The sequence below is a fragment of the Pseudonaja textilis genome, chromosome 13 (assembly GCF_049901715.1).
Source record: "Pseudonaja textilis isolate UNSWEBS1 chromosome 13, rPseTex1.2, whole genome shotgun sequence".
Lineage (NCBI taxonomy): Eukaryota > Metazoa > Chordata > Lepidosauria > Squamata > Elapidae > Pseudonaja > Pseudonaja textilis.
Genome location: NC_142002.1, coordinates 15,326,834 through 15,346,943, shown reverse-complemented (window position 1 = coordinate 15,346,943; position 20,110 = coordinate 15,326,834). Strand labels below are relative to the sequence as shown.

Sequence of the window (20,110 nt, the reverse complement as noted above, 5' to 3'; positions counted from 1 at the left end):
CGGACATATTTTGCAGCAAAATAAGCCACTGACTGTGTTAGTCAAAAGGTCTCCAAACTTGACAATTTTAGGGCTTGTGGACTTCAACTCCCAGAATTCCCCATCTTGGCTGGGGAATTCTGGGAGTTGAAGTCCACAAGTCTTTAAGTTGCCACGTTTGGGGACCCCTGGATTAAACCCATGAGACAAACAATAACGGTTGGGTAGAAAGCACCTTCTTGAGAAGGTGTCTTCAAAGGAAGACTTTCACTTACTGAAAACATCGTATTCCTCTTTTTCTCCAGGAAAGCTATAACTGCCAGGGCCCTGAAGGAAACCTGGGCTGCCATAGTCATCCAGAAATACAGCCGAGGATACTTAGTGCGTAGACTTTGCCAACTCATCCGTGTGGCTGCTTTGACGATCCAGGCCTTCGCACGAGGATTTCTAGCAAGGAAGAAATACAGGAAGGTAAAAATTCATTGAAACTGAGTTTACCAAAGACCCATCTTTAGTGTTTCATATTTATTATTCAGTAAGGAATGTGGGTAAGCGGGCTTTGCTTCATAGAAATAATAGAAATAGAAATAGAATTCTTTATTGGCCAAGTGTGATTGTACACACAAGGAATTTGTCTTGGTGCAAAGGCTCTCAGTGTACATAAAAGAAAAGATACATTCATCAAGAATCATCAGGTACAACACTTAATAATAGTCACAGGGTAAATAAGCAATCGAATCATACTAGGGAACAGTCAATAAAAATCATTAGGATACAAGCCACAAGGTTACAGTCATACAGTCACAAGTGGGAGGAGATGGGTGATAAGGAGTGATGAGAAGATTAATAGTAATAGTAGTGCAGACTTAGTAAATAGTTGGACAGTGTTGTCTAGTTTAATGAAAAGAAGGATTAAGGGGGGACATGATAGCAGTCTTCCAGTATTTGAGGGGCTGCCACAAAGAAGAGGGGATCATTCTAGTCTCCAAAGAATCTGAAGGCAGGATAAGAAGCAATGGGTGGAAACTAATCAAGGAGAGAAGCAACCTGGAATTAAGGAAAAATTTCCTGAGAGTTAGAACAATAATTGAGTGGAACAACTTGGCTCCAGAGGTTGCGAATGCTTCAATACTGGAAGTTTTAAAGAAGAGATTGGATAATCATTTGTCTGAAACCGTATAGGGTCTCCTGCTTGAGCAGGGGGTTGGACTAGAAGGCCTCTAAGGTCCCTTCCAACTCTTGTTGTTCTCTTCTGTTCTGAGGTTGGCTCTCTCTGTGATTAATTGCCATCCATTCTGTCATTCTGTTATGTGAGAGGCGAAGTTGCGGAAGCAGTAAGTAAGAACATAATTGCATTCTCGTCATTTCCCATTGACTGCTCTTGAAATTTATCGTTGCCTTTGTCACCTGTGTTTAAAGATTTGGTGTGTTTTCCATACTGGTTACCTTTACTTGCTCCCTTTGTTACATTCTTTGCAGATGAATTTAGTTACGATTTAATTAAATTAGTCAACTATCCCCTGAACGGAAGGTTATTAAATGATGAGGCGTGGTGTCAGTTTGCTCACCTGCTCCGCGAGGGAGATGGGGGTTTCTAAATTTGATAAATAAATAAATGAAATTTTCTTACAAAGATGCTTGAAGAACAGAAAGCTTTAATCCTCCAGAAGTACGCCCGGGCATGGCTGGCCAGACGCCGATTCCAGAGCATTCGCCGTTTCGTCCTGAACATCCAGCTTTCATACAGAGTCCAGCGGCTGCAGAAAAAACTGGAAGAACAGGTAGCTAAGAAATTGCACCATCGTTCAAATAAGTTAATGTTGGTCTGACCAAGGCTTCCAAGACTGTAATTAAACACACGCTTTGTTAAAACAACTCTTGTTTTATTTCAATGCTTGGAATTATGTTCATTCCCTGTAATGAGTCCCAAGTAGTCCCTTGAGATAAGCACCCACCTTTCTCTCCGTTGAATTGCTGCCAATAACTAGAGTGCCAAATGAATTATAAAAAACCAACCAAAGTACAAAGTCCACACAGAGCTTCAAGGATGAATCTGAACAGAACAAACAACTTTGCTTCCTGCAAAGGTTTAATCACCTTTGCCTGTCCTTTATACCTTATGGGAGGGGCAATCACCTCCCAGCCTTATTCCCAAGTCAAATCTTTTGTCTTAGCTGCTCTTGCCTTCTAGCAGCTCTGTGCATATGCACACTTGGGAACAGGCTTCCCTTGTTCCTCGGCCTCACTGCCTCGCCGGAGGCTCCAGAGTCAATGCCCCACTCCCGGGTAGCCCTGGCCCCATCTCTGCATTGGATGCAAGACCCTCATCCGAGTCCTCCCCAGACTCCCAGACTGGTCCTTGTTCTTCCCCACTGTCCGATTCCACTGTCGTCTGCACCAGCTGCCAGCGAACCACAACAAGTGTATTTTTATTATCTTGCCTCATGGATGCTCTTTTCTTCCTGGTTTTAGAATAAGGAAAATCATAGTTTGTTGGAAAAGCTGGCCTTCCTTGCTTCAAGTCACTCCAGTGATACGGAGACCATTCAAAAACTTCACCAGGACCTTGAAAAACTAACCGCGCAGAGAAAAATATCTGAAGAAAACGAAAGGAAGAACAGGGTGGGCTATGAACAGGTGAGGCGTAAAGAGAACGTACAGGTAGTCCTGGACTTACAACAATTCGTTTAGTGACTGTTCAAAGTTACAACGGCACCGAAAAAAGTTGCGTTAGGCCCATTTTTCATACTTAACGTCCATTGCAGCCTCCTTGCAGTTGTGTGATCAAAATTCAGACCCCGGTTCGTATTTATGACAGTTGCTGAGTCCTGGGATGAATTAGCAGCAGAAATTTTGGGTTCAGTTGTGATCGTAAATTCTGTATAACAAAATAGAAAATGAGTTTGGGAGCAATGTGATTCAGCCCACCATGGATAGAAAATAAAGGGTTTGAAAATAAATGAATTTTCACACAGATATATATATATATATTTCTTGCTTTATCTTCTCCATCTAGAGGGTCTCAGGACTTGAAAAGCACAACTTAGGGCTACAGGAAGAGAAGAAGAAGCTGGAAAAAGAACTTCAAAAGAAAACAGAGGAAATGAAAGGTGTGATCATGCTCTTATTTTGAGAATTAGTTGCTACTTTGATCTTTTCACGCTAGCTTCCTACTATGCAATAATAGAAAGCAGAATTTACCAGCCAGACTATTGAACACAAACTCAGTTTTGGCATTGTCTATCGAGTAAATCCTATCTTTCTGCCTTGTAAACTCTGATTTGTAGTTCTTATATTATGTGAATTAAGACTTAGGGCTTACAAATCACGGTTAAGACAAACTATAGTTCATTAGCCTAAAATATAATAATACAGTAATAAAGGAACTACAGGTTTTAAAAACAGAGATCAAAGGACATTCACAATACAAATGATTTTATAACCATGATTAAAAAGTTTAACACTGTCTTGGTATTTATATACAGAAATGCTTTTATCTATGATAGTTGTAAGATATATATGTTTTAAGTTTAGTATAACTGGAAGGCAAGAACTTTAATGCTTTAATATTAAATTTATTTTGTGAAAAGTACAGATTTGGCTTTTAAAAAAATTGTAATGTCTTTCCCATCCATTGTAGACTGCTATGTAAGCTTAGTTTATATAAAATCAAACTTTTCTAAGCTTTGCTTGATAGTCTTTAAAATTACATCTGGCTTAATTTTAATTATGCTACTCTATCTAAAAAGTTTTTTTTTTTAATGTCGGTATTATCTTTCTTCAGATAAACTGGATAATTTGACGAAGCAATTATTCTCTGATGTTCAAAGGGAGGAAAGGCAACGAATGTATGGAATTTAACTTCTTTTTTCAAATTGCCATTTTCTTAGGACTATTGGTTTTCCCGTTTGCAAAGAAAGTGAATTATTTTAAAAAGAGTGAAGACGTATTAGTTTAAGTAGGACGTATAAGCAGGAAGTATACATACTCAGTTCTAAAAGTACAGGGTCAATCCTGAAAAAGTTAGCATGAGAAAGTTTGCAAAGAGTAATTGGGCTGTTTTATGTCCACAACCCTATTTAGAAAATAAATGTAGAAATTAAAACTATTTAACAAGGCCTGCTATTATGGTTGTAGATCTCCAGGGGGAGCAGTCACAGTACAACTTTTGTGATTTCTGGAATGACCATGTAATCCTGTGGAAAGACTATTTGCCAACATCTGAATAATTATGTGAATTTTGTGCCTTCAATCTCATTGTGTTAGAATAAGGCAGCTCCTTGGATTTTCAAAGGATTGTCATTTAAATATGGTGGTTTTTTCTTTCTTTTTTTCAAAGTTACTGGCATATACATCAGTGTTTCTCAACTTTAGCAAATTTAAGATGCACGGATTTCGACTCCCAGAATTCCCTAGCCAGCAGGAGGAATTCTGAGAGTTAAAATCCACAGATCAAAGTTCTCAGTGTTGAGAAACACATGATACACACATCTTCTGATTAAAATATGGGTGCTGAAAGAAAAGGAGTGAAAGTTATCCTTGTGTAATGCTGCTGATTTATCGTTTCCGTTCTTTTACTATCAACTTTTTTAAAAAATATCATATATTTCACCTTGTTATATGCCACAAACAGATATACAAGAGAGATATTGCACATCTGTAATTGACTTGTGTTTTAGAGGTGTAGAATTGTGTTCCTAGAGAGACAAGGATGTCCTTCTGAATCTTTGTAGATTATTGGAGAAAAATTTCCAGAGCCAGAAACAAGATTATGACAAAAGAATTGAGTTACTCAATGCAGAAATAATGCTTCTCAAAGAGGAAAATGCTCAGCTGCAAAATCAGATTCAAGAAATGCAACAAACTCAAGATGGCTTAAAAACAGAAATAGAGGAGCTTTCAAACCAAATAAAGGTAGGATAAGAAATGGGAAAAAAAATGATTAAGAATCTCCATAGACATAAGAAATGAAATAGATATTAATTTGGGATATTCAAATTCCTGGTTTTATGTGCTGTGCACTGTTACTCTTATATACTTGTTATTATTATATTCATATGCTGCACATTTTATTCTTATTTTCACTACTCTATCCCTATACTTCCTACCTAAACCCAATTAATCCTCAAATTTAAACATAATTCCAAATTACTAACTGTCATTTTAACTTTGGGATTGTGGCTATTTGTAGTATCATCCTTTTTGCCTCGTTATTTACATCTCATTGAACAATGTCTCGTTCTATCAATGTTTAATGAACTCAGACAATCCCTGAATTGCGAAAAGAAATAGACTTCCTTCAGATTCAGAAACTAGATGCGGAGAAGCAACTACAATTCCAGAAGCGTGAAATGAGAGGTAATTGGAAAACATCACTCATTCTCATAATTAAAATGTGCCGGCAAATGGATTTCACAGTCCAAGTGCTATAATGATATAGCCTTCTATCTTGAACTCATCTGTGGACATTTATACGGTGACTCTGGAAATGCAGAGGCATTGCGCACAAAAAAGAGGGAAATGAAGGGATTGAATTTGGGGGAAATAATCGGCAAAAACTCAAAATCAGCATTTGTCAAGACTATTTCCTGACTCAATAAACTGAATTAATAGGATATAAACAAGTTCAGTGTGACTATTTTGTGAAGTACATGGTGGGAAAATTTGTAAATCATAGGTGTTCTTAGAGCAGCTTTTTTCAACGTGATTTCTTCTTCACGTGATGGAATTCCAACTCCCAGAATTCCTTAGATCGGTGTTTCTCACCGTGGCCATTTTAAGATGTGTGGACTTCAACTCCCAGAATTCCCCAGCCAGCATGCAACGGAAATGGAAAGCAATGGCAATGGAGTCCAGAAAAGCAATTCCGGTATATATGGAAGGCAGAAACTAGATGAAGCTGATTTGTAGCTATCAAATCAGTGAAACTTGATCAATGAAGCAAAACAATTGATTGCAAGCAAACCTGGATGTGTAGTCATCATTAGGACTACGTGGTCGAAGTAGAAAGTCAACATGCATGCAACTTTTCTTTTTTTTTGCTCTCATTTAGAGAAGATGTCCGAGATTACAAAGCAACTCCTGGAAAGCTATGACTTTACAGACGTGAGGAGCAGGTACTGATCTCCCTTTGTTGGCTTTCCAGAAGGTAGCAGCTTCCAGTTCTTCTTCACAGATCTTTCTCCTAACTTCCCCTATCCTTTCTCCCTGATCAACAGGTTGTCTCCTGAAGACTTGCAGCATTTGAATGAAGATGGTGAACTCTGGTTTGCCTATGAAGGCTTGAAAAAAGCCACACGGTGAGCTGCACTTTCATTTCTTTGAGATATAGCCTTGAGTCACATATTGGTAGGAATTCTGGAGGCACAACTGTGATGACCCAGGGTGGGATACAAAATAAACACAGTCACAAAAACCCGGTGAAGCCCCTTTTATTCCTTCACTTTGCTTCCAAGCTCCAAATATCCTTGACTGGAGACAAAAAACTCCCACACAAGCAGTTACAAGAGGAGGAAATGCCGTTTAAATTATAAAGACTAAAAAACACACAAATCAGGCAAGATAAGGGCTTGAAGATGTCCACAGATATCAGAAAACACACTGGGAAGGACGCCAAACTCAGAGAAGAACAATAAACTAGAGATATTTCCACGCTTTGTTTCCAGCACTGGTCTGTACGCATGTCCTTCCTCTTATCCAGTTGTCACAGCTGCAGCCCTTGAAAAGGATCAAGGCCCTGTCCTCCCCCGTAGACCACATCTCTCCCTTATCCTCTCCTCCCTGCTTGCCCTAGGATGGAGAGGGGATGGGCCCGGGTCCTCCTCTGACTGTCCAGCCGGCCTCTGCCCTTCCTCAGCCTCCTCCACAACCTCTGGAGCCACACTTCCACTCCCTGACGGCTGTTCCTCCTCTCCCTCAGAGTCAGTCGCCACCAGGGGTATGACAACAACACTTATATCAGTTATCATGTCCTAAAGCTGCCAGATATATTGCTCTATAGCAGTAACGTATGAACTTTAGTAGAGGGGGGGTATGGTCTTCAGGTTTAAAAATTGATGTCTCCCTTAGCATAGGAATGACGGTAGAGCAGACGCTATGGGGAATCACGGTTTTTGCTCCGTTGTTAAGTGAACTTCAGCCCATTGAAAGCTTAGGCTATTTAATAAAATGTTGTGATCAGAAAAAGGGGCTACCCGAATCCTCAAATCCGTCATCATCAGTTTTAATTGTCAACCTTGAACTTTCAGTGGTTTTTGACAGTGGAAACTGTTTCTCGTTCTCTTTGGCTAAAACGTTGACACTCTACAGTGTATTTACAAGAACAGTAGTAGAAATGAATCCATCTGTTTGAAACTAAGCCTCAAATAAATTTGTTGTATATTTAGATTCGTAAAACTAAACCTTGGATATTTTGAGGGGGACAGGCGCAATCTGGTTCGATAGTATTGGGAACAGAGATAGCCACGGCGTAAGTCAGTCTCTGTTCTGGGAGTCTGTTTTACTGCAAGGCTTAGTTTAAAAGTTTTTAATTCAGCAGCTTACCTTTGACATGGTTTAAACCTACTCTGTTTATCTCAGCTTTCTTTCTTTTTTTTAATACTGGGTATTTGGTCTGTTGATACTAAGGATTTGATGTGGTGGGCTAAATCTTAAACTCTCTTTGGTTAACTGGTCTCATGCAAGTAAACAGAGGGGAAAAAATGCATTCTATTAGATGACAAACTTTTTTTCTGGGAAAAACCACCCTAATCATGTCTTTAATATATTAACTTGTCTTTTAAGCCAACTCCAAATACCCACAGAATTGGTGGTCTCAAGTTCTTTGTAGATGCTCAAGGAGAGGCTATATGCCAGGGATGCCTTAATTTGGGTTTTTGCACTGAGTAGGGAGTTCAATTCTGTGGCCTAAATAGCTCCTTCCAATTCTGTTGTTTCAATATACTATTTCCTGTCCTTGTTACATCACTTATATTCTTCAGCTTCAACCGCAACAATACAAGAGCAAGCAATAGATACAAACTCAAGGTTAATCGCACCAAACTTGATTGCAGAAAGTACGACTTCAGCAACAGAGTGGTCAATGCCTGGAATTCACTACCTGACTCTGTTGTTACATCCTCTAACTCCCACTCCTTTAACCTTAAACTATCTTCTATTGACCTCACCCCATTCCTAGGGGGTCTGTAAGGGGTGTGCATAAGTGCACAATTGTGCCTACCGTCCCTGTCCTATTGTCCCCATTTATTCATACCTATTTCCTGTATTCTTACTCATGTTTATACTTATACCTATTATCTTGTAAGCGATTGACAAATAAAATAAACAAATACATATTAGGATGGGGAACCTATGGGCTTCCAGATGTTGTTGCTTTCAACTCTTACCAGCTCCAGTTAAAATTACTAGTGGTAAAGAAAGTTGGGTCTTCAAACTTGTGTAAGTCTCCATATTTCCAGATTTAGAGGTTCCTCAACATGAGGGATCTCCAAAGTTGGCAACTTTAAGACTTTGCGGACTTCAACTCCCAGAAATTCCCCAACTAGCCATGCTGGGAATTGAAGTCCATAAGTCTTAAAGTTGCTAACTTTGGAGATTCTTATGATAATAGTTTAATTGCTGGGATTTGTACTGCTTAGATCCAACATTCTTGGCCCAAAGCCATCTAGAACTAATGAAACAGCACCTTCTAGTATTTCAAGTTAGCCTTGAGGGTTGCTAGCTTAGTCTTTCTGGATGACCAAATTGAAGACGTCTGAAGCTTAATGAACAAAGGAGGTGATCCAGAGGTGGTATTTAGCAGCTTCTGACCAGTTCTGGAGAATCGGTAGTGGAAATTTTGAGTAGTTAGGAGAATCGGCAAATACCACCTCTGACTGGAGATTTTATGGTATCCTTCCCCTGACACACCCACAGAACTGGTATTAAAAAAAATTGAATCCCACCACTGAAGTGATCTATTCTTCTGTACAGATATGTTATGGGAGGGAATAATCTTGATTTGGATGCTTTTCTTTAAAAATGTCCCTTTTATTTAATAGGCAGTTGAAAGCCCAGTGCAGATAAAGCAGAAACGAAACAAGAAATGGGAAAGAGATTTACTAGCCATATAAAACCGAGGAAAAATGTTGAAGTTAACATTACATTACTGCTGCATACAAAAGTGATCAAAACCATTATTAACGTCAAATCAGTATTCAGTAACCAGCAAAGGTGTAATAAGAATCATGTCAGAATTACAATTGTCCTAAATTTATCAATGGATAAATCAATGGAGACCAAGAGGAGCAAGCGGCCAGTTTTAAGTTTCTGGGTGTTACCCTAAAAGAGGACCTGACCTGGGGGGCTCACATTGAAGCCCTGGTCAAAAGGGCCCAGCAGAGATTAGACTACCTGAGACTTCTCAGAAAACAACAAGTGAATGAAAAACTGCTGGTGACCTACTGCTGCACCATAGAGAATATCTTAACTTACTGCACCTGTGTATGATTTGCCAATTGCATAGTGGCAGATAGGACAGCACTCCAGAGGGTTAACATCATTGCCCAGAAGATCATGGGTTGCCCTCTCCCCTCTTTGGAAGAGCTTTATAGCTCCCGCTGCCTTAAGAAAGTTCAAAATATTCTCAAAGATCCATCTCATCCTGGGAACCCTTTTTTTGAACTATTGCCATCTGGCAGACAGTGCAGGATAATAAAAACAAGGACAAATAGGCTGAAAAACAGCTTCTATCCCAGGGCAGTAGCTCTGTTGAATTCTACTGTATAGTGCGGTGTTGGTGTCGTGTCAGGGGTTTTCAATTCAATGTGTGGCATGTGAAGGATGTGTGTTTCATGGTCATGATGTGCACTGAAGATGGTATTTGATTTCATTGTACGAGGTGCAATGACAATAAACAAAACTAAACTAAATTTCTATCTCATTTAAAAAGTTCTATCCTTATTAACAGGTCTCTTTTTTTTTTAATTGATTGGTGCCCAATACTTCTTTCGTGGATTTCTTTTGCTCTCAGCAAAGACGAGCATTGCATTATTATGACTATCCTGTCTTCTTGTAAGCTCTTTTGTTGTCGTCCTTCCTGCAGAGTTTTGGAAAAACATTTCGAGGATCAGAAGGAGCACTACGAAAGGGAGATAGACGAACTGAATGCTAAAATAAACCATCTGAGTCAAGAAATCACCCATCTACAGAAGCTCTTCAGAGAAGAAAACAACACCAATGAATGTATCCGTCTCCAAGTTGCCAGGCTAACTTCAGAGAATATGGTGAGGTCTGTTATAGAACTTAGAAATCTCTTCTAGAACCAAATGGCTTCCAAATAGGAACAGGTAAGCAGTTAGCAAAACCAGGTGTAGCTACAGGTAGTCCTCAAACTTGCAATCACTGCTGGGACCAGAATTTCCATTGCCAAGCATGGTGGTTGTTAAGTAAAGTCGCGTCCCATTTCATGACCTTTTTGGGGTTATAGTTGTTAAGTGAATCACTGCAGCTGTTATTGTTCCAAAGGTGCTTTTTCAAGAGGAGTCAACTGAGTAGTGCAAATGGTTTTTTTGAGATGGCCATTTCTTTGGAAATCCGTTCCTACTCCCAGACCGTTCGAAGGATTTTCATTTAGCGCATAGCTAAATATCTGTTAAGATTCTCGGTCATCGTTCACAAGAACCGGTTGTAAATCTGTTTTCTCAATGCTGTCGGAACTTCAAGGAGATGCTCAACCAAAGACTGTAAGTTGAGGACTTACCTGTATTACAAAATTGGCCTGCAGATCTTGCATGCAAGCAGGTTGCCTGTTTTTTAAACCATCGGCTCCCAAGTGGCCTGGCTTGATTTTGTGAGGTCAATCAATCAATCAATCAGTCAATCAGAAAAAAGCTGGAAGTGACCTTGGAGGTCTTCTAACCCAATTCCCTGCTCAAGCAGGAGACCCTATACCAGGGGTGTCAAACTCAAGGCCCACGGGATGGTTAGATCTGGCCCATGGCGACGCCCTGGAAATAGCAAAGGGCTGGCCCGCGGTGCCTTTGCCAGCGAAAACGGAGCTCACCCAGCTCCGTATTCGCTGGCAGAGCGTTGCAGGCAGGGGTAGGATTCAAATTTTTAAACAACTGGTTCTGTGGGCGTGGCTTAGCTGGTGGGCATGGCTTGGTGGTCATGTGACTAGGTGGACGTGGCTTGGTGGTCATGTTATTGGCTGGGCACGGCCAACCCAATATCACTCACATCGAGGCACGCATCTCCTCACGCCCACCACCTAAGCCACGCCCACAGAACCGGCTGTTAAAAAAAATTGAATCCCACCCTTGGATAAATTGAATGAAATGATAACGGTGTTGCATTGTCCTGCAGGGAGTTTTCCTGAAGTGAGTTGCTGGTGGCGAGTTGGCCATGGCATGTTGTCTTAGAGCCGTGATGGCAAACCAAGAGCACGTGTGCCAGAAGTGGCACACGAGAGGTTGCCCGGAAGAGCCCCACTGTGCATGCGTGCCTGCCACCTCATTGTCAGGTATCTGGCACGCATGTGCAGCGGGGTGGGGAGGCTCAGGAGGTGCACAAGCATGCACAGAGATGTGTGGTGTGCGTGGGAGAAGGCTCTGGGACAGTGGTAGCTAACCTTTTGGGACTCCTGTCGGGGGGGAATTCAAGTTTTTAAACAACTGGTTCTGTGGGCATGGCTTAGGTGGTGGGCGTGGCTTGGTCATGTGACTGGGTGGTCACGACTTGGTGGTCATGTGACTGGGAGGGCATGGCCAACTCAACATCACTCACATCGAGGCACGCATCTCCTCACCTGGCCTGTCATGACTGTGGAGATGCTGCAACAGTCGTAAGTGTGAAAAATGGTCATAAGTCACTTTTTTCAGTGCCATTGTAACTTTGAATGGTCACTCCACACAAGCAAAGGAGTTAAAAAAACCTCCAGAGAAGTTCCTGAGGCAGGAAGTCTAGTCCTGCCAAGAATGTAATAAGGGTTAACGGAGAGGCAGTTTCTGTAAGCAACACCAGAATGTTTCCTTCCTGCCTTCCTTACAGGATTAGGCCAGTAAAAGTTTCTTCTAACAACCGGTTCTCTGAACTGCTTAGAATGTTAACAACCGGTTCTAGTGAATAGGTGTGAACCTGTAGAATCCCACTCCTGGTTGCAGGAGGCTGTCACAGCCGAAAATGGAGCTCGGGAGCCTGTTTTTGCTGGCAGAGCTCTTGGGCCATCACAGGCACCCACAACACAAGTGATGTCGAGCTGGCCACGCCCATCCTGGCCATGCCCCCCCCCCCTCTCTCTCACACACACACAACCCAAGGTCAAGCACAACACTGATGCGGCCCTCAATAAAATCGAATTTGACCCCCCCCGCCCTGTACTATTTCAGTAGAAGTTACCCAGTAAAGAAGAGTAACGAGGAACTTCATACTCAATCAAGACCTACTCCAACCTTTTGTAAAGTAAACTGTTGAGACTACCGATTGAACCATAGAGTACCGTATCTCTAAAACAGGATTTAGGGTGCCTATCAAGATCTTCTTCGCTTCAAAGCAAGTGAACAATAGTTACTGAAGAAAGCCGTTTTTTTTTTGCTGTTGTTGTAGTAATAATAATAATAATAACAACAACAATCGTAACAACGGAGGAATGACGTAGTTATCCTATTCTTCCCTCCCTTTTTTCCTTTTTTGGTTGAAGATGATGCCTGACCTTAAGCGGCAGGTTTCAGAACTTCAGAAGCAGAAGTTGGACCTTGAGAATCGTCTTCAGGATGAACTTGCCAAGAGAAATGGTAATTTGCACGATGGGGAGAATATTCTTTTGGCCAGGGATGTTCTACTCAGGCCGGCCGAGAATAGGTGCCTAAGATTCAGTCACAGTTTTCAGTTTCTGGCACGCTCACTTCCTGGAAGCAGGAATAGGGTCGTGCACGTCATGCCAATCCTTCCCCCTCCACCCAAGAGCCATTATGGTTGGTGGAAAAGCACCTGGCCTAAAAGAGAGAGTCCTGAGTTCAAGTCCTATTTAAGCATGGAAGCTGGGCAGATGAGTTTGCATTGGTTACTCTCTTAGCCCAAGAGGTGAAATCGAATAATCTCTATCTAGCAACCTTCATTGGACCAGATAATAGTCCATAACGTTCAGTAAAGAGGGCTTGTTCCTGGAGAGAGAGTGAGAGAGAGAGAGAAGGGGGAGAGAGGGAGGGAAGGAAAGAGGGAGGGAGAGAGGGAGGGAAGGAAGGAAAGAGGGAGGGAGGGAGGGAAGGAGAAAGAAAGGAGGGAGGGAGGGAGAGAGGGAAGGAAGGAAGGAAAGAGACGGGGAAGAGAGAGGTTTCTCCTTTCACCTATCATTAAAAAAAAGAGCTATTATTGGAAGACTTTTTATTCTATATAATCTTCATGTTTTATTAGGCTTTAAAACTCTACCATCCATAAACTGCTGCCTAGTAACAGCCAGTGGTGGATGATAGGCTGCACTTTAGAAAGACTTAATTATTCATGTTCTGTGAAATTGTTTTTTCTGTTTAATGTGAGGTCGTATTATATATGGAGAATCTTGCTGCATCCTTCATATTATGTATCTGGAGAGCCTGTTGTTACTTTTTCCTCTTCCTGTGTTTTCCTGTATTGTTTCATTATTCTTCCCAGATCCCATTCAGCCTCTCTTTAAATATTCTAGCATGTAAAGATATGGTTACTGTCATCATATTAAAGGTATTAAATTCTAATGTGAGTTCACAGATTAAAACACTTATCTTTATTGTTGCAGAGAAAATGGAAGACACAAAAGATTGGACACCTCAAAACCCAGATGAGGAACGCTCACAAAAACAGTAAGCAGACTTCAATGTAAAAAATAAATAACGATAATTTATTATTAATTATAATAATAAATATTAGTGATTGGGCCATGTGACTGTAGATTTATCTGGGCATTGAACTTTAAGCAGTAGTTTTGTAAAATGATTCAACTAACCACGGTATTAATTATATGTTCTGGCTTCACAAACATTCTGGATTTTAACTAGATTACATGTGGTTGAGTTTGTCTACCTTGGCAGTCTAAAATACGATTGGTTGCTTTGTGTTCACTTGTGTTGTGCAAGCACAGCCGGATTTCTAAGTAATAGAATAGAATTCTTTTATTGGTCAAGTGTGATTGGACACACAAGGAATTTGTCTTGGTGCAAATGCTCTCAGTGTACATTAAAGAAAAGAGACATTCGTCAGAGTCAAGAATCATAAGGTACATCACTTAATAGTCATAGGGTACAATAAGCAATCTTATACTAGGAAACAGTCAATATAAATAGTAAGGATACAAGCGACAGTCATAAGTGGAGGGGATGGGTGATAAGGAGTGATGAGAAGATTAACAGTAATAGTAGTGCAGACTTTGTAAATAGTTGAACAGTGTTGAGGGAATTATTTCTTTAGCAGAGGGATGGCTTTTGGGAAAAACCTCTTCTTGTGTCTAGTTGTTCTGGTGTGCAGTGCTCTGTAGCGTCATTTTGAGGGAAGGAGTTGAATCAGTTTATGTCTGGGATGTGAGGGGTCTGTAAATATTTTCACAGCCCTCTTTTTGACTCGTGCAGTATACAGGTCCTCGATGGAGGGCAGGTTGATAGTAATTGTTTTTTCTGCAGTCCTAATTACTCTCTGAAGTCTGCGTCTGTCTTGTTGGGTTGCAGAACCAAACCAGACAGTTATAGAGGTGCAGATGACAGATTCAATAATTTCTCTGTAGAATGGAAATGAAAAGGAAAATGGAAAGGAAGACCTACAATGATTATGTTGGAAACTTATGAGAAATTGCCACATATTTCAGAAAAGGTTTCTATGTTTTGCCACTGACGTTTTCATTTAATAGCTTCTTAGAAAGTGATCTTGTATAATAAGAGTATTGTGAAAGATTTTATTGGCTGATTTCTACCTAAAAAAGGATCGGAGGGATATTATTTTTTCCTGATCTGGGGATTTAAAAAAAGAAGAAGCTTGAAATGCATGGATAGTGGAACATAGAACATTTTACATTAAATCCTCGGTTTACAACAATCCATTTAGTAACAATTTAGAATTATAGAGTTCCAGCATCATGCGATCACCGTTTATGACATTCCCACCTGTCTCCCGACTCAGATTCGCTTAACAACTGTAGTAATTAACATAACAACCATGAAATAAAGCTTGTAAAATTGGGTGTAACTCGCTTAACATCCTCCTCTCTTAGCAACGGAGAAGCTGATCCCAATTGTGGCTTTACCTCAAGGAATACCCGCACAGCAAAATGTTGTTTTGTGCACAGGGACAAAAAAAGAGAGGCTCAAATATATCTTATTCTTTTTAGAGCTTTGCCGCTTCGAAAGGTCATGTCCACTAAAGGAAAGACGCTAGCCACGTTTCCAGTGTTTCAGCGGGACAGTCTGGAGAACCAGTCTGAAAGAGCAAATGGGACTAGAAGCAAAATATGGCAGGATGTGGCCTATCTCACCATGGAAAACACGGTAAGGGAGACCCGGAAGTTCAGAAATGTTTATTATGAACTGCTTAAAAAAATAGGCATGTCCCACCGTTGTCCCAAAGGTGCTTTTTCCAAAAGGCACCTGGTTTTCTGACCCAGGCTTCGTCAATCGTAATTAATCATAAAACTTGTTTTAAAAGCAAAACCTATTTTATTGCAACGCTGGGAATTGTTTTTATTCCCTGCCAGAACTAATCTTAAAACAGTCCCCCAAGATAAGCACCACACCTTTCAGTTCTGTGGAATGCTGCCAAAAAAAATATAGGAGACAGTTGAGAGAAATGGCATTCCTGGAAGCGGACAGAGGCCATTTTAACGTCCATTTTTCTTCCTCAACCCCACTGACATCGTAGGATCTGGAAGAAGAGCTGGATAAAAAAGACCGGTTGATAAAGAAACTTCAGGATCAGATCAGAACCCTTAAAAAATCCATTGAGACAGGTAAGAATGTCTATTTATTTATTATTTATTAGAATGTACCAAACAAAAACAAGAACAAGGATAAAAGAATAAAAATACCACGACAGGAAACGATAGGCACATTAGTGCACTTACGCACATACCCCTTTTTATGCTTAACACTTCATATTTTAAAATTCAATTTTGTGACACTTGGTCGAGGTTTCTTTTTTTCTGGAAGTAAATCTATTTCGATACTAAACAGGCCATGAAGAATCCCCGTCTTCTGTGCTGAGGGAATACCTGGGGATGTTGCAGTACAGAAAGGAGGATGAACCAAAAATCGCTCAAAATCTGATCCTTGGTACGTCCGTGACATTTTGCATTTCCGTTAACGTAAATCTAGGCGAAACTCAAGGCGTTAATGTTATTAAAGATTTTGGGCTGTGATCAGTCCTTACATTTTCCCTCTTCTTTCTTGTGGTCTTTTAAAGGCATCTGATATTTGTGTAGTGGGGAAGGGTCTTTTGTCTATGTTTTTTCCTGTAACTTCTCTATAAACTGTTCATCCTTCAAGCTTAAACCTTTGGAAGACTCCAGAATCCTGAATTTCCTTATTCTTCTTTGATCTTCCATTACTGTAAGTCGCATCTAAAAACAATCAACTTGTTACTGAGACGTTTTTCCTTCCTTCCTTCCTTCCTTCCTTCCTTCCTTCCTTCCTTCCTTCCTTCCTTCCTTCCTTCCTTCCTTCCTTCCTCCCTCCTTCCTTCTTTCCTTCCTCCCTGCCTCCACCCTCCCTCCTTTCCTTACTTCCTTCTTTCCTGCCTGCACCCTCCCTCCCTCCTTTCCTTTCTGCCTGCCTGCCTGCACTCCCCTCCTTTCCTCCCTCCCTTCCTGCTACCTGCCTGCCTGCACCCATCCACCCTCCATTCTTCCCTCCCTCCTTTCCTTCCTGCCTGCCTGCATCCCCTCCCTCCCTCCATTCCTGTCTTCCACCCTTCCTGCTAACTGCCTGCATCCACCCTCCCTTCTTTCCTTCCTTCCTTTCTGCCTGCCTGCCTGCCCTCTCCCTCCCTCCCTCCCTTCCTCCCTGCCTGCCTGCCTGTGCCCTCCCTTTCTTCCTGTCTGCACCCCCTCCCTCCCTCCCTTTCTGCTACCTGCCTGCTTGCACCCACCCATCCTCCCTCCTTCCCTCCCTCCCTTCCCTCCTTCCCTGAACCTCGTTCACAAAGCATGGAGACCTTGTAACTTTGAGCAACCTTAATCTAATAGTCAGGAGGCTGGTAGCTCAACAATATTTGGGTAGGCGGGTAGCACAGCTTTTCCAATTCTATCTCAAATAGCCCCCCCCCCTCCCCTAAGAAAAAGGATACCCAGAACTATTTTCCTTGCTTCTGGTCGTTTTGTTCCCCTTGTGTATCGCAGAACTCCAGACAATCTCCTTGGAGGCAGCCTTTCCCTGAAAAAAAAGCTCTAAACCTCTTCTAGTGCCCATTAAATCCTAAATTTAATTTTTGTATTCCTTGCAGATTTGAAACCCCGTGGAGTAGTTGTTAATATGATTCCTGGCCTGCCAGCTCATATCCTCTTTATGTGCATAAGATATGCGGATTATTTGAACGACGACAGCATGCTGAAGTCCTTTATGAACGTGGCTATCAATGGCATAAAACAAGTCATTAAGGTAAGGATCCCTTGAGTAGAGCGATCGCTTTGCTTTTCAAAGGGCCTGCGTGGCAATTCTGTGGGAATGTTTACAAAATAGAAACCTCCAACACGATGGATGTAGTTACTAGTAGGAAGAAAACAAGCTGTGTGCCTGGCTACAGTGACAGCTGCAGTCTCAGATTGTACAGGTTGTCCTCAACATACAATCACAACTGAGCCCAAAATTTCCTTTGTTAAGCGAGACCTTTTGTTGCCTGAATTTTGCCTCATTTTACAACTTTTCTTGGGGGTGGGATTCAATTATTTTTTACTGCTGGTTCTGTGGGCGTGGCTTGGTGGGTGTTGTATGGCTTGGTTGGTGTGGCTTGGTGGACATGGCAGGGGAAGGTTACTGCAAAACCTCCGTTCCCTCCCAACCCCCACTAACCTGCTTTCCAGATCCGTTCTCCTGTGCAGGTCAACAAAAGAAGACCCAGCTGATCAGCTGTGGGTGTGGCTTGGTGGGCGTGGTGTTCTGTGGGTGTGGCTTGGTGAGCGTTGCATGGCTTGGTGGGCGTGGAAGGGGAAGGATACTGCAAAATCCCCATTCCTTCCCCACCCCACTAACCTGCTTTCCAGATCTGTTCTCCTCCACAGGGAAACAAAAGAAGACCCAGCTGATCAGCTGTGGGTGTGGCTTGGTGGGCGTGGTGTTCTGTGGTGTCTTGGTGGGCATTGCATGGCTTGGTGGGTGTGGCTTGGTGGGCATGGCAGGGGAAGGTTACTGCAAAAACCCATTCCCTCCTCACCCCACTAACCTGCTTTCCAGCTCTGCTCTCCTGTGCAAGGCAACCAAAGAAGACCCAGCTGATCAGCTGGGACTCGGGAGGCAGAGAATAGATGGGCGTGGGGCCAAACAGAGGTGGTATTTGCCAGTTCTCCGAACTACTCAGAACTTCCGCTACCGGTTCTCCAGAAGTGGTCAGAACCTGCTGAATACCACCTCTGGTTTCTTGCCACAGTTGCTAAGTGAATCACTACCGTTGATTGTTTCCCCAAGCCATGGTTTGTATACAGGTAGTCTCGACTTACAATCAGAATTGGGTCCAGGATTTCTGTTACTAAATGGTGGTTGTTTTTTAATGTGTGCATATAAAATGTAAAATTAAAGAAAAGCGTGCTGTTATTTAGGAACACGCCGAAGACTTTGAGATGTTGTCCTTTTGGCTTTCCAATACCTGCCATTTTCTTAACTGCCTGAAGCAGTACAGTGGGGAAGAGGTAAGATTAATTTCATCCTAGGCTTGTCTTTGTGAACAGTTTAATACACCAACCTGGTGTTACCTTCCTGTGTTCATAGCCCTTTTTGTCCTGACCAAGGCTTATTGAGAAACTAACAAACGCACGTTAGTCCCAAACCCCGTTTTTTCTTTATTTTATGGCTGTGAATTTTAGTCATTCACAGCCCGTAATGAGTCTCAAACAGTTTGTAAATAGTCCCATGGAAGTTTGCCAAAGTCCTTCGGGATAAGCCTGATAAGTACGGACCTTTATCTTCCTTGAAATGCTGCCAATGATTAAATTCCCAATTAGTTATACGAGACCAAACGGAGCGCAAATTCAATACAGAGCTTCAGCTTTCAAACTGACCAGTATGGACAAAGTTGCTTCCTGCAAAGGTTCCTGTCCCTTTGCTCCTCCTTTATGTCTCCTTTATGAGGGGCAATCACCTCCAAGCCTTACTCCTGAGTCACCCCTTTTGTCTTAGCTGCCCTTGCCTTCTGGCAGGGTTAGGACCCCATCTTCTTAGAGCCTCAGGTGTCACCTCTGATCATACCTTAGATCACCAGTTTTGGCCTTTCATAAGAGAAGCCAAATCCGGTGCCATGATTATTATTATTTTTTGCTTCTAATTGGGATAGGAAGCTGCCAATATAAGTAAGACGAAACAGCTGCTTTCAGGGATGAGAACAATTTAACACCTCTAAATTGTGATCTGGAGAGTTTGCAGTCCTTATGTAAAGAAATTCTGGTTTTGCTTAATTTGTCTTGAAGTGTAAGAAATTTAATTTTAACTTATGGTGATATCTATCCTCTTTTTTCCGCTCTTTTAGCTATGGAATTTCTAGGCATTCGGAAATGCCTTAGAAATAGCCTGCTTTAACTCTTGAATTGCACAGTTGGCGTTCACCAAAATGCACTTAAATTTAAGAATTCTGAAGAAGAACAAAACAAAAATCTGCCCCTGACATTTTTCAATAAAATAAAATGGAACGGATGACTCTGTAATTTGTTTATATTCTATTTTACTACCTTAAAAGCTCTGTATTAGTCTGAAAAATGTATAATTTGTCTGTGATCTTAATTGCCATTTGGCGATAACACTGCAATTGACTTTCCAGGAATTCATGAAGCACAACACACCACAACAAAATAAGAACAATCTGATTCACTTTGATCTGTCCGAATACAGGCAGGTCCTTAGCGATCTGGCCATTCGTATATATCATCAGTTCATCAGTGTGATGGAGACCAGTATTCAGCCAATGATAGGTAAGGAGTTAAATCGACATTAGTAATAAT

General features: G+C 41.5%; 1 protein-coding gene across 6 annotated transcripts in view; it reads left to right on the top strand.

Moving 5' to 3' along the window:
• The window catches only part of MYO5C (myosin VC), a 50,276-nt gene that overhangs the window by 20,683 nt on the left and 9,483 nt on the right, over positions 1-20,110 (top strand). For 3 of the 6 annotated variants that reach the window (XM_087941903.1, XM_087941901.1, XM_087941905.1), the window contains exons 20-37: positions 285-450; positions 1,614-1,760; positions 2,452-2,616; positions 2,996-3,089; positions 3,764-3,827; positions 4,713-4,893; positions 5,244-5,337; positions 6,032-6,095; positions 6,198-6,278; positions 10,061-10,241; positions 12,656-12,749; positions 13,727-13,790; positions 15,305-15,461; positions 15,832-15,919; positions 16,143-16,241; positions 17,410-17,564; positions 18,719-18,808; positions 19,930-20,080. In XM_087941903.1, coding sequence (XP_087798029.1) covers positions 285-450; positions 1,614-1,760; positions 2,452-2,616; positions 2,996-3,089; positions 3,764-3,827; positions 4,713-4,893; positions 5,244-5,337; positions 6,032-6,095; positions 6,198-6,278; positions 10,061-10,241; positions 12,656-12,749; positions 13,727-13,790; positions 15,305-15,461; positions 15,832-15,919; positions 16,143-16,241; positions 17,410-17,564; positions 18,719-18,808; positions 19,930-20,080 — 2,135 coding nt within the window. Of the gene's footprint in view, positions 1-284; positions 451-1,613; positions 1,761-2,451; positions 2,617-2,995; positions 3,090-3,763; positions 3,828-4,712; positions 4,894-5,243; positions 5,338-6,031; positions 6,096-6,197; positions 6,279-10,060; positions 10,242-12,655; positions 12,750-13,726; positions 13,791-15,304; positions 15,462-15,831; positions 15,920-16,142; positions 16,242-16,454; positions 16,475-17,409; positions 17,565-18,718; positions 18,809-19,929; positions 20,081-20,110 lie in introns of those variants that run through there. The other 3 variants (XM_087941904.1, XM_087941902.1, XM_087941906.1) reach the window with 2 other exon arrangements.